Here is a 27,443-nt window from a genome sequence, read left to right on the forward strand (position 1 = left end):
CGGTGGGAAGGTAACAGCGTTCTGTGCGCCTTCGGCGTCTAGTCATGCTGGCCACATGACCACGGAGACGTCCTCGGACAAGCGCTGGCTCTTTGGCTTTGAAACGGAGATGAGCACCGGCCCCTAGAGTCGGAAACGACTAGCACGCATGTGCGGGGGAACCTTTACCTTTACCTTTAGGTAACATCAGTGCTAGTGCTAGCCATGATGATGTTACCTAGTTTGAGTAAGGAAACGCCTGCAAGAAAACAACCAAGCTCACAGAGCCCCAAAGACCCCTCATTTAGAACTTTTAAGAAAACATCCTTTCCTTGTGCCATCTTCTCTCTCTTTCTCTGTCGCTTGTTATTCTTACCTTTGTTTCTTTATTTTACTGTCCTTGATTCTAGAACAGAATTCTGCATTCTGTTGGAACTTAAACCACAATAAAACTGCTTGTTTCCATCATTGCGATCTCTTTGGCCTAACTAAAATAAACATAAACATAAAAATGCCCAGTTCCAATTTTGAACATTGGGGAGTTAGTTTTACCTATTGTTTCTTTTTACATATTGTTTTTCTCTTTAAAATTTTCAGACATCTTTTCACAAATGATCCCGTCACTTGCAAACCAGCAGAGAAAAAAGGATTACACTGTACTGGCTGATCTCTGCTCTCAAGTGTTGCCCTGGTAAAGGTGATTAGGAGAGGTTGCCACCAGACAGGTTGAACCACCTGACACATCCCTAACTTTTGCAATTTGGGTGTCCTTAGGTCTTCTTCCAAGGAAAGCTAGTTCCATCAGCCTAGGAAAAACAAAAAGGAAGGTGGCTTGGATCTTCCTATCCAAAACCTACAACCACAGAACTTAAGAAAACTTTGTAAAAGCTTTGCAACTATGTAGTCTTGCATGTAGCATGTAATATAAAACATTATTCATGGTAAAGAGTTTTGAATATCTAGTTTTTATCACATGGCTCTGATCCATTTTGCACACGCAGACAAGTATTCAATGGCCTCCACTGACCTTACCCCCACCCCCAATTCTCTTACACTCAAGGTCTCATTATCCAGACTTTCATTATCTGTGATTTAACACTGCAATGTAAGCCTGGCAAATGCCAAGGTCTGCACGTATAGGTAAAAAAGGGAAAGGATAAAATGAAATCTGCATTCTGCCTTTTTTTCAGGTTGTCTTTACATGTAGGGGCCAAAATGCCTATAACCTTGATACACATTTTTCCAAACATTTTATACTTTAATATATGAATGGCTTTAAGGATATGGGCAGGAGGGTTCACTATATGGATTTTTACATTCCTGTTTTGCATAGTGTTTTGCAAGAAAAACTAGCACTATCAGGAAAACAGTTGAATGAATCTGATTTTTTTGGAATATACTATCTATAAAGGTAAAGGTAAAGGTTCCCCCGCACATGCGTGCTAGTCGTTTCCGACTCTAGGGGCCGGTGCTCATCTCCGTTTCAAAGCCGAAGAGCCAGCGCTTGTCCGAGGACGTCTCCGTGGTCATGTGGCCGGCATGACTAGACGCCAAAGGCGCACGGAGCGCTGTTACCTTCCCACCGTAGTGGTCCCTATTTTTCTACTTGCATTTTTACGTACTTTTGAACTGCTAGGTTGGCAGAAGCTGGGACGAGTAACAGGCGCTCACTCTGTTATGCGGCACTCGGGATTCGACCCGCCAACCTGCTGACCTTCTGATCAACAAACTCAGCGTCCTAACCCACTGGGCCACCACGTCCCTTTATATTATCTATACATACCATTTATATAACACACACACAAATATTGTGTGTAAGCCAGTTGGGCATACTGGAGAGGCAATTTTGCCTAGTGGCTAAGGCAATAGGGTAGAAATCAGGAGACTGTGTGTTCTAATCCTGTCTTAAGCATGAAAACTGTCTGGGTGATTTCTCAACCCAATTCACCTTCTAGGGATGTTGTAAAGAAAATAGGAGGAACAGGTATGTATGCTGCCTTGAAATATTTATAAAATAATAAAAGCAGGATAAAAAAATATTTTAAAAAGATATCAAGCTAGAAACTGGGAAACATGAGTTATTCCCACCTTAAGAATGAAGCCAGCTGAGTGATCTTGGCCAGTCATTATCTCTCAGCCCTAAAAAACAGGCAATGGCAAACCACTTCTGAAATTTTGCCCAGAAAATTGCAGAAATTTGTCCAGGCAGTCACCAAGTCTGACTTGAAGGTAACACACCCACATACATACAAATATAGATGTACATACATGCATAGTAAGGTTCTAAAAGCACAATGCTACACAGATTTTTAAGAGACAATTCTAGCTTTATTTTTACCTTTATAACTCAACCCCTAATACTTTATTTCAATGAACTTTATTAGAATCCTTTTGAATGGCTCTAAGTAGTATGGCTTATAGTAATATTTAAATCCCTTGATTCCATTTTTTGGGTAATTTCTCTAGATAGTTGTTGTTTTTCTTCTTTAGGCTGGATTAACCAGGGTTTATGCACTATGTTTTGGGTTGATATTCTGTTCTCAGGCTTCTTTCTTCCTCTGGGAAGATCCATGTCAGAAGACAAGATCCAGTTCATTGGCAACTTCAGAGTACTTTTAGTAACAAAAACTTGTCTTTTCCTCCATTCCACAGCCTCATACTGTACGTCTAATTCCACAGCCTGGGAAATGCAAAGGGTAGATAGGAGCTTTTGGAGAGGAACAGTATTTCTGCTTTAGTGAGGCCATCACCAGTTTCATGTATTGTTGTAAGTCATGATTGCTAAATCATGTTTAATTAAATGCACTACTTGGGGGGGATTTGTATGACATGGTAAGCCATGAAGCATGGCTTTCAAACCAAAATAGCTGACTTCATTTAATGTGCTAGGCTTCATGTCTTGTCTTGTGTTGGTTTTATGTAAACTCAGTCTGTCTTCCATCTATTTGTTATACAACAGACTACCTCAGATCTTAAGTCCTTTAAAAAAATAAAAATAAAACCAGAACTAAAACCAGGTACATTGAAATAATCAACAATCAAAAGCTTATTTTATAAAGTGTGTTTTAGAGCTTTTTAAAAATCAGACAAAGCAGCCAATCTCAGATCAACAGAAAATGTGTTCCAGAGACTTGAGAAAGTTAATTTACATTTTTGAACTCAAGAATTGGTGCTTTCCGTAATATTCTTCTACTAACTAGAAATCAGACTAGGTTTTTGATGTCCAGGAATAACATCCACTACCCACCCTCCCTCCCTTCCTTCCTTCCTCCCTCCCTTCCCTTCCTTCCTCCCTCCCTTCCTTCTTGCCTGCCTGCCAGTTTACAACCCATCTTATAAAACACAACTCTGGGCACTTCACAATAGTAACACTAAAACCAAAAAAGCCCAAGAGTCTGTTCTATCATCCCCAGTCCATCAATTCATACAATCCTCAGGCTCCTTACTCTATCCAGTTCCTGGGGGAAAAGCAGCTTTTTACAGCTTTCTAGAAGGCTAAAAGGGCGAGGTCCTGCTGGATCTTAGGGGAGAGTGTTGCATAGGGCAGGGGCTGCTACAGGAAAGACATGCTTCCTAATTTATATTAGATAGTAACACTTAAGGGAGGGGACCTGGTGTATACCCACCTTATCTAGCCTAGTGCAGAAGGCAGACAATGTCAGAGGGAGGTGGTCCCTCAAATAAACCTGGCCCCATGCTATGTAGGGCTTTAAAGGTAATAACCAGCGCTTGGGGGAAAAACGAGAACAGGTGCAGCTCACACAGCAATGGTGTAACATGGGCAAACCAAGGGACATCCAGCACTGTGCACGCTGCCAAGTCCTGGACTAATTGTAACTTCCAGGCAGTCTTCAAGGGCAGCCCCTTGTAGAGTTCAAGGCAATGGGGTGAGGTATCACCAATATGCGTATGATACCCAGTTTATTTATTTATTTTATTAAATTTCTATACCGCCCTTCTCCCAAAGGACTCAGGGCGGTGTACAGGGCAATAAAATGCGACATACAAAAGTTAAAAAGAAAATTAAATTAACTAGCCTTAACAATAAATAGTTAAAATAAACTCAAACCCTTAGTCCAGGCCGGCCTGTTCAAACAACCAAGTCTTCAGGTCACGGCGGAAAGAGCGAAGGTCGGGAGCTGTCCGGAGCTCAACAGGCAGTTGATTCCAAAGGGCTGGCACGCCCACAGAGAATGCTCTCCCCCTGGGGGCCGCCAGCCGGCAATCCCTGACTGACGCCACGCTGAGGAGGCCCTCTCTGTGGGAGTGCACAGGACAAAGGGAAGTTGACGCCGGCAGCAGGTGCTCTCGTAGGTAGTCCAGACCCATGCCATTTAGGGCTTTATAGGTCATCACCAGCACCCTGAGCCAGTCCTCCTGGATTCACAGCTCAACTTGGAAGATCATCTAATGGCTGTGACCAGGGGGGCCTTCGCACAGGTTCGCCTAGTGTGCCAGTTGCGCCCCTTTGTGGACCGAGATGCCCTATGCACGGTTACTCATGCCCTCGTCACTTCTCGCCTGGATTACTGCAATGCTCTTTACATGGGGCTGCCCTTGAAGAGCACCCGGAGGCTTCAACTATTACAAAATGCGGCCACGCGGGTGCTTATGGGAGTATCTCGGTACTCCCATGTTACACCACTCCTGCGCGAGCTGCATTGGCTTTCGGTTACCCTCCGAGTGCGATTCAAGGTGCTGGTAATAACCTTTAAAGCCCTACATGGCTTAGGCCTGGGGTACTTGCGAGACCACCTGCTGCCATTGTCAACCTCCCATCACCCGGTTCACTCCCACAGAGTCGGCCTCCTCAGGGTTCCGTCGGCCAGGCAATGCCGGCTGGCGACCCCCAGGGGAAGAGCCTTCTCTGTGGGTGTGCCGACCCTCTGGAATGAGTTGCCTCCGGAGCTGCGGATGGCCCCTGACCTTCAGTCCTTCTGCTGTGACCTGAAGACATGGTTGCTCCAACAAGCAGGCCTGGACTGACTATGATTTTTAATTAGGCTTTTTACTGGTTTAAATTGTCTTGTAATTTTGCATTTATTGTTTAATTCTCTTTTAAATTTTTTACTCTATGTTTTTTAATTTTTATTGATGTGAGCCGCCCCATCCAAACCCTCACAGCCTCTAGACACCAGGTCAGCATTAAAACAATGTCAACTGCCAGGTCAAGGTGGATAAATATAACTGTGTATCTTCACATCCTGATGCTATTGTAAACTGTGCCATGGAATTACCCCACCCAGCGGTTTCATGTGAGGCACCCCACACTGCAGGGGCCCAAGGCTTGATCAATTCCCAACCCCAATGCTGACTGAAATTGGACAAAGAGAAAAGAGAACCACAGCAAAACAATGCTTGCTTCTCTCAGTCGCTGAAGCTGGGTGAGAAGAACACCATGGCTGATGGGGTCAATAGCTGCAGAGAGATCCAGGAAGACCAAAATGGTCCACATTATGACTCTGCGACTGATGAATAACCAGAAATTATTGTCTACCCACATTCCTACATTTCAAGCATCAAACACTGAGCTAGTCACGTGAACACATTTTCCCCAAGGGAGAGTTGGGGAACTGAAATTGCAATAATATTGATACACCATGGCTTCGTGGTAGTTTAAAAATTAAAATGAAGAAAGGTCCCAAAGCTGGTTAGCATGGAGACGTTCTAAATTATTTTGTTCTATTTACATTCCATTAGAAGAAGAACTAAAGAGCCTCTTGTTGCGGGTGAAGAAGGAGAGTGCAAAACTTGGGTTGAAACTAAACATTAAGAAAACCAAGATCATGGCATCTGGCCCTCTCAATTCCTGGCAAATAGATGGGGAAGAAATGGAGGTAGTGACAGATTTTATTTTCCTGGGCTCCAAGATCACCGCAGATGGGGACTGTAGCCAAGAAATTAAAAGACGCTTGCTCCTTGGGAGGAGAGCCATGGCAAATCTAGACAGCACACTAAAAAGCAGAGACATCACCCTGTCAACAAAAGTGCGTATAGTCAAGGCTATGGTCTTCCCAGTTGCAATGTATGGCAGTGAAAGCTGGACCATAAGAAAGGCTGAGCGCCAAAGAATTGAAGCCTTTGAACTCTGGTGCTGGAGAAGACTCCTGCGAGTCCCTTGGACTGCAAGGCAATCAAACCGGTCAGTCCTAGAGGAGATCAACCCTGACTGCTCTTTAGAAGGCCAGATCCTTAAGCTAAAACTCAAATACTTTGGCCACCTAATGAGAAGGAAGGACTCACTGGAGAAGAGCCTAATGCTGGGAAAGATTGAGGGCAAGAGAAGAAGGGGACGACAGAGGATGAGGTGGCTGGATGGAGTCACTGAAGCAGTAGGCGTGAGCCTAGATGGACTCCAGAGGATGGCAGAGGACAGGAAGGCCTGGAGGAACATTGTCCATAGGGTCGCGATGGGTCGGACACGACTTCGCAACTAACAACAACAACATTTACATTCCATATTCCTATTCAGGAGAATACTCAAGGTTGCTAACCAATTAACAAAAAAGAGATTCCAAAACTAAAAACATGTTAAAGCCTAGTGCAGTGGTGGTGAACCTATGGCACGCGTGCCAGAGGCGCCACTCAGAGCCCTCTCTGTGGGCACCTGTGCCGTCGGCCCAGCCCCACCTCCCCCCACGGCCCTCTCCTCACCAGCAGCCACCACGGAGCAATGCTACAAGCAAAATCCATTCAGGAGAAAAATACTTCAAAATCCCTTGCAGCAAAACTTACAGCTAACAATAGCAGAGCAATAGAAACTAACACGAGACATCAACCATCAGCCAAATAGAAATTGCCAAACACTCCTTAAGAACACAAAGCCCACATTGCACAAATCCCAGAACTTCAGTCACAAAATCACATAAGAATCCTTCCACTCTCCATCTCCCTCCTTCTGTGCCTCACCTCCAGCCGACGCTGCCTTTCTTCATTGCTGCCTTTCTTCATTCCTCATGGAGGGCGCCCCTTCCCCTGCTGCATTTCTTGCCTGTTTGTTGCTGCCAGCACGGATGGCTGCCACAGAAGTTGTAGATCAGCTCATGGCTGGCCTGCTTGATCTCTCCTCTCCCCTCACCCTCCTCATTCTTTCCCTTCGGTGCAGCTACAGCTGACTCTGCCTCCTCCCAAGGCTGCCTCTTTTTCTCTCTCTCCCTCTTCTGCCCAAACTGCCTCCTTTTATAGCCTCTCCTGTCTCTGCCCCTCTCCTCCTCCTTTCTCATCCGGGTGAGCCAGAAGTGAGCCTGAGGCCTTTGCCTCGCCCCAGCCACTCTGCAGCTCTGGAGGACTCTCTCACAGTAAGTCCTGCCCTGAACTGGCTTGTTCCCTCCCCCACTACACTTGGCTGGGCAGGGCCACGTACCACCTGCCACGTGCTAATGTACCACAGGTGGTACTTGTATCACCAGTTGAAAAGCCCTGGTTTAGTCTACATTTAGAAACATTAAGAAAAAGTCAGTAAGGTTACCATCAGAACTACCCCAGAATATACTGTTTCAGATAATTTACTTGTGATTATTGATTAATTAAAAAATAATAATTTCCCTCTTATATTTCAATTGGGGTATTTTATATTACACATCAACTATATTAAGTCAGGTTGCAGTTTCTCAGCTACCAACTGACGAACATTTATGTTCTTTTGGGAAAGATGGGTCCAAAAATGATTGTTATTTCTGTAAAGCAAGAAATAGGTCAATTTGAGTTGGAAGGGAATGCATCTCCAAGGCCTGGAGACAAAAGGAACTGCAGCCAAGATTTTAGGAGTGGGAATTTGAAGTGATGAAAGTGCTCCAGCTCCCAGGAAGCTGGAAGTAGCCATGATTGAGGCCTAAACAGAAAGTTACAAGAGTCAGGTTAGCTGAAGGAAACATTTGCTGAAACAATGTTTTTACTGTCTTTGCACAGTATGGAAAACGGAGTTCAGGTCAACAACTTTGAGGTTCAATGAATGTGGGCAATCGATTAACCATGCTTAAAAAAATGACAGCTAGCATGCTATTCCTATGGGAGAATAGGTAGGAAAAAAAGCTGGGGAAAGAAGAGGTGAAGGAAAGGAGACAATGAAAATCCCAGGCAGAGAAAAGAGAAATATCAGCTTGTGTTGATATGCTTGTGTGTTTTATTAACTTTGTTAGCCTTTGCGATTATTCTGTTGTGTTAAGAGAACTGTGTTGAATTGTCGATAAGCATGGTGTGCTAACTCAGTCCTGACTAATGCTGGTCATAATGCTGAGCTTGCTGGGTTTTGTGGTTGGCAACATCTTAAAAGGAACCTCCAGTCCTCCCTCCCCCCATTTTTTTTTCTTTCGGTTTCATTGGGCAGCTTGACTGGGAATAATCAGGGTTGTCTTTGGCCGCCTGCCCCAGATGTGCAAACTGAATCTGAACTACAACCGGCAAAGTGATCCGATTCAGTTATTCTAATAAGCAGCAGAGATATTCGTGGATGAACCAGGTTTCCCTAAAGACAGTGATCACTGGAGAACTGCAAATGCTCCTACCTTCTATCTCTAGTTAAAAGGACTATTTTCAACTTGGGAATGGTTTTGCTCGCATGACACATCAGGTACAACTGTGATAGCCAGGTTTTAATCAAGCACCTTCTTTGAACCTACAAAAATCATAAACCATTATTAAACCATGATCAGAACCATTGTGGTCTAATGGTTAAGACGCCAGGCTATAAAATGAGAGACTGCTATTTCAGATCCCGCCTTAGCCATGAAAGCCAGCTAGGTGTATTTGGGCCAGTCACTCTCAGGTCAACCCACCTCACAGGGTTGTTATTGTGGGGAAAATAGGAGGAGGAAGGTGTGTTGTGTATGTTCACCACTTTTGAGTTATTTAGAAAAATATTAAAGATTCAATACAAATAAACAAACCATGGACAAACATGTTAACAAATAAGGCCTATGTAAAGCAGTCTAAGCATGTGAACACTTTATTGTTACAGTAAACAGATAAAAAAGCAAATTGTGTATGCCACACTTACTACAGAGACTGGGGGCAAAAAGTGATAGCTCTTTTTATTCTTTGTGGGCCATCCTTTCCCAACTTCTTGCTCTCCAGATACCAATTTCTATTACTCTTCAGAAACTGGTTGGGGACCGCTTATAATCAGTAACCATTTCAGAAAACAGTACTGTCAATTTCTATTTCATACAGAAATATTTGTGGAAGAAAGGGTTTAAATTTTTATTTAATTCAGTTTGCATTCTGGCCAAAAATACATATCTGGAAAAATACAAAACTGCCTTGGTTAGGTCATTAGTTTTAGACTAACTTCCTGCAACTGGATACATCTTCTCCTGCTGGTCCAAAATTTATTAGGGCTGCAACTTTCCAAATTCTAGTTGGTGAGGCATTCTTTGCACTGCAGCCCCAATGTTTCTGGGGGAAAGTCAGGTTGGAGAAGACTGGCCTGGACTACTAGGGCACATACTAACTTGGAGCCATCATTTGTCTATTCTGAGGCCTCAGCAGCTACAGTTTAAACAAAATGATGCTCAGTAATGACAAAAGTAGGAAAATATCCTCTTTTGCAACATTTTTTGTGCCAAGGTTCCAGGCACAAGTTCCATCCGAGATGGTAGTTTCAGAATAAAAGTTTTTGTGATTTGCCCAGGCTTGTTCAAATTGTCAGGGGCAAAAATTAAATCCGCTGGTGCAATCTGCACTGTGCTTTGCTTTTAGTGTGGATTATTTTAAAAAGCCCGATGCAAAACGTCAGAATGCAGCAGGTTAGTCCGCTGTTCTGTATACCCCATCCTCCCATGCTAGCCTTTCCTCGAATGGCAAATTCTCCCCCCCTACGCCCCCCACCAGAGTTTTTCCTCTGAAAAACAAGCACACCAGCAATGCTAATTTCAAGCCAGCGAAGAACAGAGCTGGGAGATGGCCTTGGAACACAACCACCTCCCCTCTTTGCCTGACTAGGGCTCGCTTCTTCTGCCTGCTCACCCACAGCGAGGGAGGAGAATTTTGCTGAAGCCGATTCCACTGAAATATATAAACAAACACATAAATACAAACAAGGCTGAGTAAGAAACCGGAGGTCCCGGTTCCCGCGGCAGGCTGCTTGCTCCCCTGAGGACGAAATTCGCTGGCGAAGATTTCAGGTAGAGCGAACGAGCAGCCAATCACCCACTCCCGCTTCAGCCCGTCTGGAAGGGGCTCGGGAGCCGCACGGGGGCTGCCAAGAGTGCGTGTACGCGTGGGTGCGAGTGCCCTGGGAAGGTTTGGCTCGCAACTCCAATGGCTGCTGTACAAAGCAGGTGGGGGTGGGGGGGGCGGGCGGGGGCGACTGCATTCTGCTCCCAGGCGAAGCCGGAGCTGCACGCGGAAACGAGAAGGGAGAACCACACGGTCAAGGCCCGCCGCTCTTGACCGATGTCAAGGAGCTGAAGCAGCCGCGAAGGAGCGGAGAAGCTGGAGCCTGGGTAACTCTGGGCCGTCGTTCGGGGTCTGCACACCGCACCACCTCCCGCCGGAGCTGGGGATTCGGCTGCGGTGGCTACGCTTGCGGTCGCTCCCCTGCGAGGCTGCCGGCTGCCCTGCCCCACCTCAGGCGAAGCGGCGCTGCTGAAAGGCAACAGGCACGCGGCGTTCTGGCTGGCCCCGGAGACCAGCTGCGGCAGCGGGGGTGGCCCTTTCAGCGCCCGCAAGCGGCAGAGCGGGCTTCTTTCTCTCCCCCAAGTCAGGCGGGAGAAGCCTCATCCAATCTGTGGGGAGGAAGAAGGACAGCACCCAACCTCACTGCTGGGCGAGCCATTGGCTGGGGAGTGGATCTCCCTCCCTCCCCTCCCCCCCTTTGAGGGCTCGGGGAGCGGCCTGGTTTCATTCTGTAGAGGAGATCCTACCCTCCTCTTCCTCTGCTACCCCACGGTTCTTGGGGGGGGCAGAGTGGCCCTGCTCCCGTCTCTGGCGCGGGAGAACAGAATCTGGCCCCCTTTTAGGAGTCGGTGGGGGCCAAAATGCAGCCAGATCTCTCGCCACAGCCCAGCCATTGATTTAAGGAGAGACGGCTCCCCTCCCTTAATCGGCGAAGGAGGTGGGGCGGGGGGGGTGTGAAAAAAAAAGAAAAAGAATAGCGACGGAGCTTTTCTTAACTCGCCACCCCATTGTTGGCCGCAAAAAGGGAACAAGTTGACCTGCTCAACTTCTCTCAGTTTGGGCGAGAAGACGGGGGGGGGGGCGGCCTGGTTACGTCCTGCTCCTAATCTCAGGGGCGGAAAGCCCACCCGGTTTTCCTCTCCCCTCCGGCCCCCCCTCTCGAAGCGAAACACGTTTGCGAGGTCGCCCAGGCGCCCCGGTCAACACCAAGGATGTGGCGAAGGGCAGCCCAGCCTCAGCGGCACCACGTGCACCGGAGAGAACCCCGGGACGGCACTAAGCCCGGTTGGCTGGTGGTCACGGGGCGTCTGGAGGACTCCCCCTCCCCTGATTTCAGGCCGGCAAGGAAAGCGGCGGCTGCCCAGCGGGTGGGTGGACGAGCTGAACAGCCACCATCTTTGCTCGCTCGTGTTCTCTCCCGCACCGCTCGGCGGGGGAGCTAACAGAGGCCTGGCCTCGCAGGCGGCGCCCTGCCCGGGTGGTTTGGTCCGAAACGACTTGTTTAGGCTGCGTGGAAGGACGGTGCTGGCGCTGGCCGCGAGAAAGGCAGGGCTTGTCCAGCGCGGGCAGAGAGGAGAGCTGCGGCGCCATGTGCCGTGGGAAGGAAAGGGAGGGAGGCCGAGGTTAGGCCGGGCAGAATTGCTCGCCTTCACCAGCCCTCGGGAGCAGGCTGAGGAGGTAGTTAGTGGCAGGAGCAAGAGTTGGGGCAGGAGGGGATGCAGCGGTGAGCACTAGGGGGCAGCGATAAGCCCAGGGCCGTACGGTGCCCAAAGGGGACAGGAGCGGGCGCGCCCGCTCTGATTGGACAGCGCCGCGTTTGCAGCTGCTGAACCCCAAGAGTCAGTCAGGGGGCGCGCGCGAGCGCGCACGGGGGGGACAGCAGTAGCGGCGGCGGCGGCGGCGCGCGTGCAGCGGCGGCGCGCCTAAGCGGAAAAGAGCGAGCGCAAAGAGGCCGGCAGGCTGCTGTGCTGGAATCGGAGCGGGTAGGGGCCGGAGGAGCCAAATCGGCTCTTCGTTTTGGCCCCGCACTGAGGGAGGGGGCAGGTAAATTTCAGGAACGACTTCCCCGTTCTCCAAAAGGCTTAAAAGCGTTTTTTTCTTCGGCCAAATTCCATCCGGACATGGCAAGGGCGCTGCAGCCCACTCCAGATGGGCCTTGGAAAAGGGGAGGGGGGGAAATCCTCGCTAGCCTCTGTCGGGCCTAGTAGGGAAGCCGGGGCGGCAGGAAAAGGAGGAGGGATGAAAAAGTCCAGAAGCCTTTGCTTAAGCCGTTCACTGTGCAGCAGCTGGAGCTTTCGGGGAGGTGGGGGGGGGGAGTGCGGCAAGGCCAGGCCAGGCCTGCTCTGCTCTGCTCCCGGCAAGCAACAGCAGGATGGATGCTGCCCTTGTTTTGAAGGCAACGTCAGGTTGTGGCGATTAGGAGGCAACGTTGCTGGAAGTGGAGAGTTGGGGGAAGGAGCCCGGCACCCGGCTTGTTAGACGTTCTGCGGCCTCCGGGCCAGAACAGAAGGCGGCTGTCGGGCCTCTGCCGCGGCAGCGGCCGCCGAGAAAAAGGAGGAGGAGCAGCAGGAGGAATGGCTGCCATTTTGGAGAACAAGGCCATGGAGGGCTTTGGCTGACCCCATTGTTGCTGTGTTTGCTTCACAGGTTGATGCCCGCCTCACAGGATGGATCAGGCCTGCGAAGTGAGCAGGAGGGGCCGCCTGCTTTCTTTCGCCACTCCTTTGGGGCTAGATGCGCTGGAGGAGGACGGGCACAGCAGCCCCTACGTGGGGGAGGGTCGGAGCGGTAGCCCCGAGCTCCCTAACGGGTGCCCCGTGGAGCTCCCTCCAGCAGCGTCCAAGGCTGCGTTCGTCCAAGACCCACCCTCCTGTTATACCCCACTGCGCAGGCTGCAGGATTTGGCCTCCATGGGCAATGCTGAATATTTGAATGGCTCAAAAGATGGCTCTGATTCCTTGCAGGAGCTGGAAATGAACGACTCCAGCCGGGACTCCCTGGAGCCTTGCAGTTCGTCGTTGTTAGATGGCCCCAAAGACTACCCTCTGCAGGATTCTGCGAGGCTTCTGGATTTTGAGTCTTTTTCCCCATCCGAGGAAGACGAGGAGGTGGATTCAGAAGCCTCATTCATCACAGCTGAGGCAAATCCAGAGGAAGAAATTCACTTGAGGATGGAAAGTAGAGCTACAGCCACCTGCAGTAAGGAAACCGACTCTGAAAACAGGGCAGACCTCCAGCTAGGAGACTGTATAGAAATTAGACCCAATGCAACCATTTCTGCCCTCTTATCAACCCCAGTTTCTTCTCCAGAGCATGTGCAAAATAATTCTTACCAAGAATCTGCTATAGGGAGCAGAACTGAGAAAATGGATCTAACCTCAATGCCTTATTTACCTGGAGATGCTGACCTGAGAAAAGAGAACCAATACAGTCTCATGAAAGTATCCGAAAAGCAAGATCCAAATCCGACTCCTACCTTAGGAAACTTGATAGAAAGGCTTGAATCTTCAATTACTGCAAATCCACCAACTCCAGGATTATCATCTGTAAGCAGCCTTGGGGTACCAAATAAGTTTTCTGGAAATTTATTTTACTGTGGCCATCTGCTGCTGTAGAGAAGCACAAATAGAGGGAGGAAGGGTCAGTCAGTTATGGGGCAGCCTTCTGCAACCTGGTGCCTCCAGATAGGCTTGTTCTTAGAACCATTAACTCTGACTTAGGATGCTAAGACTTAATTCGTCTGGAAGGCATTAGGCTGAACAAAGTTGTTGTGGGGCAGATTTATCCACATGTCTGTGTTTCAGATGTAAAATGGGAATGGTTTAGTAAAGTGAATAGTGCAAATGTAGCCATTCTGCCTGGCATATAATCATCAAGATTAGTATACTGAAAATTAACTTATTACAGAAGCAGGATTGAATCTGTTATCTTTTTCTTCTATAGGAGTTCCCACCTTTTCTTGGTCTTTATTGACAGCCATTTGCCAGAATTAGGATGTGATATTTTACCAATTATTTTTTAAAAAATTATTACTTTAATTATTTTAAAACTTTTTTTCATTTACAATATTCACTTCCTCCTTACAGTTTCAATTATTAGTACAAATCTGGAATTTTAAAACTGCTTTAAAGCCAAAATATTCTTCGGATAGAACACTTGTCTATAGAACTATAATTTCTAGAGTTCTATATAATTTCTGAATGTAGATTATCTTTAAATAAATTAAAAATAAAACCAGTTTTATGAACTAAAAAGTTATTCTTGCATTTCTGACTTGATTTGCAAGGTTGGTAGAACTGTTTCATGTAAAGTTCTCACTGCAAGATTAATAGCAAAAATATGAAAATAAGTGATTTTGTGCATTTCTTTTGCATAGGAACACATTTCAGACCCTTGGTGTCAGTTTTGTCTTTTTAGTACAGGTACATATAACAAACTGGCATTGTGTAGTATAGGTGTGATGTCAACAAGTGTCATGTGCTAGGTATCCATTGTGTGTGTATCAGGATGAAACAACAGGCATGAAGCTGGGGAAATACGTTGTTTTAGTAAAAGTAGAAAGATTTAATTGAAAAAGTAGGTTTGAAGGTTACATTTTTATAGGTATAAGAAGTTGATCTGTTCATGACTGAAGTTGATTGAGAATGACAGAGTCGTGGTACTGATAATACCTGGAATCAAAAGTTTGCTTTTCAGGAGTAATTTTGCAAATAATTATGTTTTGCTGTGGCCTGTATTCATTGCTCTGAGTGGAAGTATTGAAGAATAAACACAGGGATTGGATTAAGAATTGTGCTGAACTTTTTTTTGTAATAGTTAGGTTTGTAATGATTGTGCAGTGGCAGTAAATAAATAGAAAAAAGTGTGATACAAGAGTAACAGAGCAATTCTGCATTTGCCCATTCAGAAGTATGTTCCACATAATTAAATGGAACCTATTTTTAGGTAAATGAGAAAAGTGGTCTGGTGCACACATGCACAGAAACGCACATAGCCCATCACTAAGTTTGGAGATGATGTTGGATTTTTTGGGTTTGCTTGTTATGCAAACTAGACTATTATGAGTTTCTGTGTGGATGCAAACAATGTATTTGTACCAAGTGTTGCTATAAGAATTGTTTTATCATCAATTGTAACATTGACATACTGTATTCACATCTATTGTTACTTTACTGAAGGCTAGTAATTCAGGGGAAAAGTTGTTGCGTTTAAAAGAGCAGCTAATAATATTTTTTGCAGCAGAATTTATACTTCATTGTATGAAGTGGTTATTTCAACTAAGTGCACATATGTGAACGTATATGTATTCTAATGTGTGTACATATACACATACACATTTTGCACAACAAAAACAAGAAAAGATGTTAAAGCAGTCATCCAGTTGAAGCAACCTGAATTGTAGGAATTGAGTAATTTATTATATTTGTGGAAATTGATCTGACTAAAGAACCTTATTTATTGTTTTAAATAAAGCAAGCACAATCCTATAAGAGGCATTCTTTGCAAGGCCAAACGAGTTAGTTATGATGTTGCTACTATTTGTAACTGTTTGCATTAAAATATTTGGCTTTTTGTTAAAGTGAGATGCAAAGGACAAGCAATGCAAGAGTTAGTTGTAGGAATATCACTGTCCTGAACAGAACTACAAGTTTTATTTCCAAATCACTTTGTTTCTACTGTTATGAGTTAGAATCTAAGTCTGAGTGTACATGATTAGGTCCTGTGGTGGTTATTGCAAAATAGGAAGCATATTGGATGAACACTGCTTGCTTGTGTGGGATGCTGCTGAGATAGAGAAAAATAAGAAATATTTTTTTAAAAAAAAAGGCTTTTGTCTTTTTTAGAATTCAATATTATAATTTCTCTTTTTAAAATGTTTGCCTAAGATGAACTCAGACTAAAGGTATGTTAGCTTACTTGATCACTTTTGTCAATTTATATATTAATCATAATAAACCAAGTAAATTCTAGGCAGTTATTAGTAATTTATAACAAACTCTAGTTTCCTCTTTCATTCAATTGAAAGTAGAATTTGTCCAAGAAGAGTTAATAAATAAGACTTAAATCACAGTTAATTGTGTAAGTTCTCATACTTGAAGAAAGTGGATACCTTTACAGGTCTTGACTTACAACCATTTGTTTAGCGACCATCTGAACTTATGAGCAGCCCTCACACTTATGTCCCTGCAATTACATGATTGTGGTCTGGATACTTGGCAACCGGCTTGCATTTTCAACAGTTATAGTGTCCTGTGATTGCCATTTGTGACCCTTCCCAACAGCTTCCAACAAATAAAGTCAGTGAGGAAGCTGGCAGGTCAGGTCACAGATCACAATCACGTGATGTATCACTTAACAACCATAGCAAACAGATCATGAAATTGGGTGCAGTCATATGGTGCTTTGTTTAATGGCCACACTGTGTAGCATTTTCCAGTTCCAGTGATGGTCATAGGTTGAGGACTAGTAGCCTGTGACAAATTGGAAACAGGACTTTTACCCTTGTACGGAGGTTTGGGGAATGCAGAAGCATGTGGCCTACATTGTTTCAGTGGGATACTAAAGATCGCTATTATTTCAAAACTGAATCCCTTCTAGCAAACTCATAGGCAGAACTGTTGCTTTTCTTTGTAGAATAATAGTGGATATTATTTTTTTGCTGCAAAAAAGAAAAAATAATTAATGATTTATGGACTTGATGATTAGAAAGAGTAGATTGTGGAAAGAAACTTTGATATAATCTTAGTAAGAAAGGGTAAAATACAAGTGTGCTTATAACTGCTGTTAAGTAGATTTAGAAACCACTTCTTTATTGTTTCTTTTTCCTTCATTTTTATCTTCTTTATTTCTATTTTCTTATTATTTTTTCCTATTTAACTTAAAATTTGTAATGTTTTTATTCTGAGGAAAATCTGTCTGTCTGTCTGTCTGTCTATCTACCTACCTACCTACCTATTTATCTATCGCCAGAAATTGGGACCTAGCACGTAGTTGGTGGGATCTGTAGTCTGTGCCCCCCAGGAGATCCCATCTCTGGTTTCTCCAGGCAAAAATTTCACTTAGGTCATTTTTTCTGCATCTGTTTCTGTATTTATTACCCTTCAAATTATGAACGGCTTTCTAAAAATAAATTGTTTCCATTCTACCCCACATACTCTGCTCATAACTAACGAGACCTTCTGACAAACATAATGGACAGGTAAAGCTAAATTTTGGGGGTCATGCTAAATATATTAAGTTAATAGCACACATTATAATGCAAGTAAGTTTTAGTAGTTCAAAATCAACCAGTATTATTTACAAATTTAAACCAGGGGTGTCAAAGTGCCGGCCCGTGGGCCGGACACGTCATCAGGAAGCCACGCCCACCCCATTGCCGGCAATGGCAAAAAAGCTCAGATACGTTGCGTGACGTCGCGTGATGTCGCGAGTTTGACGTCTGATTTAAACCAATATTATTTATAATAATATAAACTGTTTTTTTAAGAAATGTGTCCCCTAAGCCCTCTTAAGGGTCTGCAAAATCAAATTTGCCAGCCTGTGTTGAAAAATAATATCCAAGGAAGCATCTTGTCCCAATTTCATCAACCCATCCCATCAGGTCAGGCAGGGAAGGTATGTTATGGACCTGGACTGGTTAAAGAATTTTGACTGGCAGGACCAAGATAAAGAGCCTTCTCTGCCTTTGCCAGCCCCCTATAAAATATGTTGCCTCCTGAGGTGAGATAGCCCCCAGCTCTTTTGGTCTTCCAGAAGAGCATGAAGACCTGGATTTGTCAACCGGCATGGAGATTGAAGAGTCACATGTGACCCTGAGATTGGTTGGTGGCTTGAGGTATTCTCTCTGCGTTTTAAGTTGCTTTTTAAATTTTGTTCTTATTTTATTTTGCACTTTGTTTTCATTCTGTTTTTCAATTAAGTCTCTTTTACGTAGAGTTATAGTTTATATCTGGAAACGACCCAGAGTCACTTGGGTAGTGAGATGGGCAGTATCTAAATTTGATAAATTAATGCATTATTAAAATCCCATCAATCAATCAATCATAAGAAGTGGCTGTGACAGCAATTGTGTTAGTTTTAATTTTTAATACGATAAAGATAAAAGCAAGCCATACAAATAAAAGCTCTTTGGGGGAATCGTCCATAAATTTTAGAAGGGAACAGGGTCCCAAGAGCACAAACATTAAGAAACACTGATACAACAGTTTTGCTTCATCAATTGTATATAATAAAATACTTTTGCCCATAATATCAATACATAGAAAGAATGTTTCAGGTAGTCTGGTCTACCTGTGAAAGTGAGAGATTTCACAGAGAGAAATAAATCTACTTGCTAAAAATTCCGTTGATAGAATCTTTGCCACTCTGGAGTCCTTTCCTGATATGTTGGATTAAAAGGATCCTCTGCTCCTTTGCTGTCCAAAGGTGTCGGTCCTAGATTCGGATATATTATAATAGTGGCCTGAGAGTCTTTTAAGGATGAAATGATTTTTTAAAGAGGTAGTAGCTGGGAGAGTTTTAGCTTCAGGATCTGGCCTTCTAAAGAGCAGTCAGGGTTGATCTCCTCTAGGACTGACCGGTTTTATCGCCTTGCAGTCCAAGGGACTCGCAGGAGTCTTCTCCAGCACCAGAGTTCAAAGGCTTCAATTCTTTGGCGCTCAGCCTTTCTTATGGTCCAACTTTCACTGCCATACACTGCAACTGGGAAGACCATAGCCTTGACTATACGCACTTTTGTTGACAGGGTGATGTCTCTGCTTTTTAGTGTGCTGTCTATATTTGTCATGGCTTTCCTCCCGAGGAGCAAGCGTCTTTTAATTTCTTGGCTACAGTCCCCATCTGCAGTGATCTTGGAGCCCAGGAAAATAAAATCTGTCACTACCTCCATTTCTTCCCCATCTATTTGCCAGGAATTGAGAGGGCCAGATGCCATGATCTTGGTTTTCTTAATGTTAAGTTTCAACCCAAGTTTTGCACTCTCCTTCTTCACCCGCAACAAGAGGCTCTTTAGTTCTTCACTTTCTGCCATTAGAGTGGTATCATCTGCATATCTTAGGTTGTTGATATTTCTTCCGGCAATCTTAATTCCAACTTTTGATTCATCTAGCTCTGCCTTTCTCATGATGTGCTCTGCATATAAGTTAAATAGGCAGGGCGACAGTATACAGCCTTGCCGGACTCCTTTCCCAATTTTGAACCAATCGGTGGTTCCGTGTCCAGTTCTCACTGTTGCTTCTTGGCCCACATATAGGTTTCTCAAGAGACAAATAAGATGGTCTGGTACGCCCATCTCTTTTAGAACTTGCCAGAGTTTGTTGTGATCCACACAATCAAAGGCTTTAGCATAAATGAAGCAAAAGTAGATGTTTTTCTGGAACTCTCTAGCTTTCTCCATGATCCAGCGTATGTTGGCAATCTGATCTCTAGTTCCTCTGCCTCTTCGAAATCCTGCCTGTACTTCTGGTAGTTCTCGATCCACATACTGCTGGAGTCTAGCTTTTAGGATTTTAAGCATAACTTTACTAGCATGTGAAATGAGTGCAATGGTGCGATAGTTTGAACATTTTTTGGCACTGCCTTTCTTTGGAATTGGAATGTAAACTGATCTTTTTCAATCCTGTGGCCACTGTTGAGTTTTCCAAATTTGCTGGCAAAGTGAGTGTAGCACTTTTACTGCATCGTCTTTTAAGATTTTGAATAGCTCAGCTGGAATACTGTCACCTCCACTAGCTTTGTTGTTGCTCAGTTTTTCTAAGGCCCACTTCTAAGGCCAGATCCTGAAGCTAAAACTCAAAATACTTTGGCCACCTAATGAGAAGGAAGGACTCACTGAAGAAGAGCCTAATGCTGGGAAAGATTGAGGGCAATAGAAGAAGGGGATGACAGAGAATGAGGTGGCTGGATGGAGTCACTGAAGCAGTAGGCGTGAGCTTAAATGGACTCCAGAAGATGGTAGAGGACAGGAAGGCCTGGAGGAACGTTTTCCATAGGGTTGCGATGGGTTGGACACGACTTCGCAGCTAACAACAACAACAAGCTGGGAGAAGAAATTGGATGTGTTCCCCAAAACCAAATTGAACAGAGTAAACCCTAGTGAAGCTCCCCCACCCATTACTGGTGGACTCTCCTTGGGCAGTCAGCTTCTTTTTGTTCTCACAATCTGTGCAATGATGATGATGGAAGGGACCTTGGAGGTCATCTAATCCAACCCCCTGCTCAGGCAGGAAACCCTATACCATTTCAGACAAATGGCTCTCCAGTCTCTTCTTTAAAACTTCCAGTGTTGGAGCATTCACAGCTTCTGGAGGCACGTTGTTCCACTGATTAATTGTTCTAACTGTCAGGAAGTTTCTCTTAGTTCTAAGTTGCTTCTCTCTCTGGTTAGTTTCCATCCGTTGCTTCTTGTTCTGCCTTCAGGTGCTTTGGAGAATAGCTTGACTCCCTCTTCTTTGTGGCAACCCCTGAGATATTGGAACACTGCTATCATGTCACCCCCCTCATCCTTCTCTTCATTAAACTACACATACCCAATTCCAGCAACCGTTCCTTATATGTTTTAGCCTCCATTCCCCTAACCATCTTTGTTGCTCTTCTCTGTACCCTTTCTAGAGTCTCAACATCTTTTTTACGTAGTGGTGACCAAAACTGGATGCAGTATTCCAAGTGTGCCCTTACTAAGGCATTGTAAAGTACTAACACCTCAAGTGATCTTGATTCTATCCCTCTGTTAATGCAGCCTAGCACTTTTTTGGCAGCTGCAGTACACTGCTGGCTCATATTTAAGTGATTGTCCACTAGGACTCCAAGTTGCTTCTATTGAGCCAAGTACCACCTATGCTATACCTGTGCATTTGGTTTTTCTTGCCTAAATAATTAAATTATAAATAATAATAAATTCTTGCCAATAACACAGCCCCCCCCCCTTTCTCCCCATCTTTATGGCTTAAGAAATGTTGGAATCACAGAAGAGAAGTGATTCCTAAACTTGACTTTCTGGCAGACTGATGGCTTTTCCCAATAAATGTGTTGGATTTCCCATAATTTTCGGTAAGCATGGTATTGGCCTGAGAATTATGCATCTGGAGAGGTTTTGGGGAGGATTTGCTCTTCATGTGGAAGTTTGGGAAAACTAACTTTTGTCTAGGGGGCTTGATACTGTATAATACCGTGTAACCTTCATAGAGATTTATCTTCATTGTTTTCACAGAAAACAATGTATCTTTATAGCAGTATTCCTTTTGACAGATTGAACTAGGCTAGCCTGGAAAACATAATGAATTTAGGGATTGATCCAGAATGTTCCTTTCAGGGAGACCTCTGCTGAAAACTGTGGGGGACATTCCCGCCCCCCCCCAGGCTCCAGTGGCAACAAAAACTTCAATTCTGAAACATTTCTAGTCCTCCATAGCTGTGTTTTAAGAGGCATGAGGTTTTCTGGGGAAGCAAAAATGGGCAATAATTTCTCTTCTATCTCTCCCCACATATTTTAGATCAAGGCTTTTCAACCAGTGGTACGGGTACCACCTGTGGCACATTGGCGCCTGGCAGGTGGTACGCGACCATCCTAGAAAAGTGATAGTGGGGGAGGGGAATGGCAGCACTGCACAAGCCTGAGTGACAGATGGCTGGAGCTGCAGGGCTGTCAGGACTCGGGGAAAGCACCAGGATCAGTGCTTCTTTGGGGCTGTCAGGGCTCAGTGGAAGCGTCGGGATCCAGTTGGAGCTTGGCACTGATCCTGGCGCTTCTGCTGAGCCCAGAAGAAGTGCCGATCAGCTGGAATGTTGCAGCATCTCCAGGGTCTTGTGATTTACATTCAGATGCTTGGCGACTGATTCACATTTATGATGGTCACAGTGTCCCAGGGTCCTGTGAAGTGACCAAAACCTGCTGCAACCACCCAGTAGATGGGGGGAATAAAAACCAAATAACCCCCCCACCCCCACTGCCAATCCTCAACAGAAATGCTCACAACAATGAAAACCTCAGACAGGAGGAAGAGTGCCACCGGGCAGGCAGGCAGGTGTCTTGCTCAGCTGTGGCTTGGGGGGCACTTTTTTCAGTGCCATTGTAACTTTGACAGTCACTAAGCGTACTGTTGTAAGTCGAGGACTACCTGTACTTCATCACTTTTTTCCCTTTTTTTTTTTGGTCATCAAGTTTTTGACACCTTGCTAGGTGATTGGTGGTACTCGGATGTTGCCATGAAGCCCTGTGTTTTATGGTTGTACACAAATGGCTTAACAACTTTGTTCTTTGTGTTTCTGTTCAAAAGTAAGTAAAATGGCTTCTTAAGTTCAGTAGTATTTGCTTCATAAGACAAGTGTCTAATTCTCGTATTTTCAGTGGCTATTTTTAGTTTGCTTATCACAATATGTGGAAAATGATAAAAGTAGGTGAAGTGAGGCATCCATTATTAAACATTGTTTCTTACACCTTGTTCCATAAATGATCAGTCAGTAGCAATTTTTGCTAAAGTAAGTAATAGCATGCTTTCCTCGTGTTAAATGAGGATGAAAAGAAATGTGGTAGCTGGGTCAGTTAAGAATGTTGAAGATCTGCATCAAAATATCACTTTAGCTGCACTGAGTGAGGATCATTTCAACCAGTTAGCTGTTGATTAGGAGGCTAAGGTATGGGTTACTACAAACCTTCATGTGAGCATAACTAGGCGAAAATATTGGTAGCAAGCAGGACCTGCTGTACTTCACACAAGCGTGAAAGTACTGTATCCTAAAACATCTATGATGGATAATATATGTTCATGCGCAAATTTTGGACAAGGCCATGAATGCACAACACACACAATGTATGCTTAGACAAGCAAATGTTTCTATTCAGAAAAATACAGGATAATTTCTTGGGGATTTTTTTGGGGGGGAGCACAGTACTTTTGGTCATAGGGCATTTAATAATTGGAGAATACACACACACACACACACACACACACACACACCTTCAGGGATTATGGTGACTATTCAGATGAAACTTTATTTCTTATAAAGCTCAAATTATACTTGGACAAAGTTAGCTGTACTGAAATATTGCTTCCTTTCTCATATTCACATAAGCAACATGTTAACAATAAATTAGCTCCTACACAAAATTCAGTAAAGTATAATTTTCTACAGAGAGTTGAAGCACCTGCCTAGAAACCCGGAGACCATAATTTCTAGTCTCGCCTCAACCTGCTGGGTGATCTTGGACCAGTCACCTTCTTTTCAGTCCTGCTGGTAGGAAGCAAGCAATGGTAAACCATTTCCGAAAACCCTGAGAAGAAAATGGCAGGGACCCTCTGTAGGCAGTCACCGGCTAGTTACTAGGAGTTAAGACTGACTCAGAGGTACCAAATGACCATTTTCTTCACGCCTAAAGTGGGCTCGGTAATCGGTGTAAGACAGATTTAACTGAGCAGTTGGAGAAAGAATAGTCCATTGTTTAATAGGCCAACCTCCAAAGAACCTAGTTCAGCCGAGTGGGTTAGTGCAGCCAAGTTAACACATGGATTAGATGGTGAGTTGGATTGAATATTGGTAGTCCTTGACTTATTACTGTATTTGAAACCGGAATTACAGTCATTCATAAGTCTTTGCAGTCATTAAGTTGAGATATCATGTGACTAGATTCGAAATTATGACTTTTTTCCCGACAATCAGTAAGCGAATGTGGCAATGGTTAAACCAATCCATTTTCCCCAATGGATATTTTTTTGCTGGAACCTGGAATTAAGTGCAGGAAACTGGCAAAAACCATTACGAAATGCAGTCATGTGACTGGGAGACACTGCAAATGGCTGCAAAAGTAACCTGGGTGCCAAACACCCAAAACGCGATCACATGACCGCAGGATGTATATAGCGGTCATAATTCAAAAAATGGTTGGAAATTACTTGCTGGAGGTCCATCATAACTCTTGCCATTAAGTGACTGCTTGTAAGTTGAGGACTAGCTGTAGATTTAAAGTCTAGTATACTAGGGTGATTTCTTGCTTCTGGCTTGGGTAGAGTTAGAAAAAAAATAGAATTTAAAATAACAAATAGCACTGAGCTAAAGGGTAGCTGATTGTAGTAAGCTAATACTTGTTCCTAATATAGAAAATGTGTTTGATGTATATTTCTGTTTTTTTTTTTGCAAAAGAAGAACAAATATTTAATGTTCTACTCCTCAGCATTCTTTTTAGTTGTTGCAAGTTTTCCAAAACTATGGGGAACAAAAATTAGCAATATCTCTTAGTGACTTGGAATATTTTTTTCTATTAGCGGAATGTCTACTGAGAAGAATTCTGGCCCAGAAGATTACCTAACTGCATATATACACTAAATGACTAAATTAATCGCATTTTTCTTCTGTTATTAACGGCAGAATGAACGGATCACTTTGAAAACAAAAGGTTGCTTGTCGCTGCTTTTGGAAACCAGGTAACATCAGCCCTGGTTAATATTTGAATTTGAGACCACAAGGAAACTTCAGGGCTTTAGGCTAGATGAAGACATTGAAAAAAAATTCCCTGTGCAAGAAGGCAGCAGCCACTCACTTCTGTATGGTTGCTGACAAAACTGTATGTATATTGGCTAGGAGTCAAACTCAATTTGCAAGAAGAATTTATATGTAAATGAGGTAGTATTTAAAGAAACAGTAGTTTAAATGTTAGGTATTTTCTTTTCTAAACTTCCTTTGAATATTATAGTGCTTTTTCTTCATAACTAATTAAATGTGAGGGATATATTCTAATTGTTGTCAGGACGCTTTTTTTACTCTCATTGCCATGTTCTACTTCAGCTTTCCTTATGATCTTTACTTCCTATTTTATCTTTTTAAGAAGCCAGAGCTGCTTTCTAGTAGACATTGATGATGATCATGATGATGTCTTCTAATCTATTCTGCCCCATTTTCCAAATGTTTTTCAGATATGGTCATAGAGAATGGAAGGTGGCCATTCCATGCTTTGGCAAAACAGATACATAGATAACATTTCTTGCCTTACGACACATAAGTTTCTACATAAGTAAAATAGGAAAAAAGGGAGGGGGGACTCCTCATGACAAAGAGTGGAGTCATTTTTTTCAGCAGTGATACCTCATTTATCAGTAGGAAAATGTGTTATCCTGACATTTCTTTCACAAATGGAAAGGAATTTGCTCACATAAATTGGAGACTATACTGCATTCAACTAGGCTATGGAAATTCATTTTTATTCTCTATTTTAGTAAGAAAACAGTCCAGTCTATGCTGCTAAAAAAGATAACATCCACATCCATTTTCATTTACAATAACAAGTACAATGTGTGTGTGTGGGGGGGGGGGGAAAGAGCATTTTAGTGCATTATAGTCAAAGAGAAAGAGAGCTGGACAATGTGGTATTAGGAAGAAATTACTCAGATATGCGGTATGGAGTAATTATTTTCCATTTTGTAATAAGGATTTTTTAAAATCAGAATTTATAGTAGTTGATTCTACTGACTTTGAGAAATCTTATTCTGTTTTAAACATTAGTTGTGTCTTATGCCGCAGCAAGAAATTTCAAAGTGCAAATAATGGTTATACAATGCATAGCCATTATACATTGTACAATGCATTTTTAGTACTTCTGAGGAGCTAAGATTAAAGTTCCTGGTATCAGTAATAAATGCTGCTACTTATTAAATAGATTTATATGGCCACCCAACACACTCAGTGACTCCAGCTGGCACACAACGTTAAAAATCAATATAAACCCCCCAGAAATAACACACACATACCCAACACCCAGAAACCTGATCATAGAAGCCACTTGACTGACTCTGAATCATCCTGGGGTCCCCAGGCACACTGACAGTCTTCAGGGCCTTCCAGAAAAGTAGCAAGAAGGCTGCCAACCTTATTTCTGAGGGAATGATGTTCCAAGAGAGGGAACCGCTGCATGGAAAACCCTTCTTCTAGGTCCAATCAGGTATATTTCCTTAGTAGATGGAGCCAACAACGTGCCCTGCCTTCTTCCCACTCTGGTGGGTTGGGTGAATGTATTCAGGAAAAGGGAAATATTCACAGGAATATTTCATTTTGTACTCAGGAAAATGAAATTTAACATGAACATGGCTTCTTTTTATTTCTGCTATGAGATGAGCACCGGCCCCTAGAGTTGGAAACGACTAGCACGCACGTGCGGGGGAACCTTTACCTTTTATGTCTAATCTAGCAGCATTGTTTATGTATTGACCCAGTGGTGTCTATTACAGCACTAATTATTTTGGGGTGCATTTTTTTTAAATCAAGGCATAATTCATGTTGTTGGCTGTTGCTTGACTCCTTGAAACTTTTTGTGTTTTCTTTTATGTGCTGTTGGAAGAGAAAAATACTGAGAGAAAGTACAGTCATTTAATATATACATTTAATATATACATTTGTCCGGTGTCTCTTTTTTTTTTATCTCTTTCCCCATTCCAAGGTGTCCCAAAGATGCTTTTTCACAAGGCAACTGGACTTCCTTGTTTTTTCTTTGAAGACGTTTCGCTTCTCATCCAAGAAACTTCTTCAGCTTTGACTTTCCATTCCCCACCATCCAGTCAGAGCTGAAGAAGCTTCTTGGCTGAGAAGCGAAATGTCTTCAAAGAAAAAACAAGGAAGTCCACCTGCCTCGTGAAAAAGCATCTTTGGGATGACTCTGACCTGGATGACTGAGAATCTCCATAGCCATTTCAAGGTGCTGATGTTTTAAAGACATTTTTCTTTTATTTTTCATCTTCTAAATGTTAACTTTTAAGAAAATTCTGGTATTTCTGTAGAAAAATATGGAGCCTTTTCCAAGGCAGTGGTGTCGTATGGAAATAGTATTTATAGTGAGACTTCAACTTCTGTCTGAATTTCTCTTTCTTGTTTTGGTGATAAAGACTCCTGAGTTTGATTCCCATAAACAGATCTATCCTTATGTGTGTAGATAATTTCTGGTGCTTCTGCTGAACAGCCATGAAAAGTTGGGATTTTTAAAAAAGCATTAATTGGGCAGATGTGTAGATTGTAAACCGGGTGCTGCACAGTTAATTTTTGAAGCCCCATATGTGGCTATGGCATCTTGCACTGCACTGTTGCAACCAGGGGAATAACAACAATGCTAAGATTCTTCATATGGGGCATCAGTAAGTTGGGTACAGCTGTATATTTTATATTCCATTTTGTTAGCACTGAATACTAACTTTTATTGTGCCTGTAGCTTTTTAAACATCATTATGGGGGTGGGAACGCCTGCTTAATTTATTGTTAGGTTAAGCTTGGAATTAGAATCACTAATAGGCATGTTAATTAATGCAGTTGAGAAAAGAAAGGTCCTAAATTTATAAAAGGAGAACTACAAATCATTATTATGTTACTACATTATT

General features: G+C 43.6%; 1 protein-coding gene across 1 annotated transcript in view; it reads left to right on the plus strand.

The window, feature by feature from the left end:
- Positions 1 to 11,996: 11,996 nt before the first annotated feature.
- The window catches only part of NSD1 (nuclear receptor binding SET domain protein 1), a 79,216-nt gene continuing 63,769 nt past the window's right edge, over positions 11,997 to 27,443 (plus strand). Inside the window, exons 1-2 of the mRNA XM_081319994.1 lie at positions 11,997 to 12,138; positions 12,742 to 13,640. Of these exons, the coding sequence (XP_081176120.1) occupies positions 12,762 to 13,640 (879 nt within the window). The 5' untranslated portion in view covers positions 11,997 to 12,138; positions 12,742 to 12,761. The remainder of the gene's footprint in view (positions 12,139 to 12,741; positions 13,641 to 27,443) is intronic.

The sequence above is a fragment of the Vipera berus genome, assembly GCF_964194415.1.
Source record: "Vipera berus genome assembly, chromosome: 2".
Classification (NCBI taxonomy): domain Eukaryota; kingdom Metazoa; phylum Chordata; class Lepidosauria; order Squamata; family Viperidae; genus Vipera; species Vipera berus.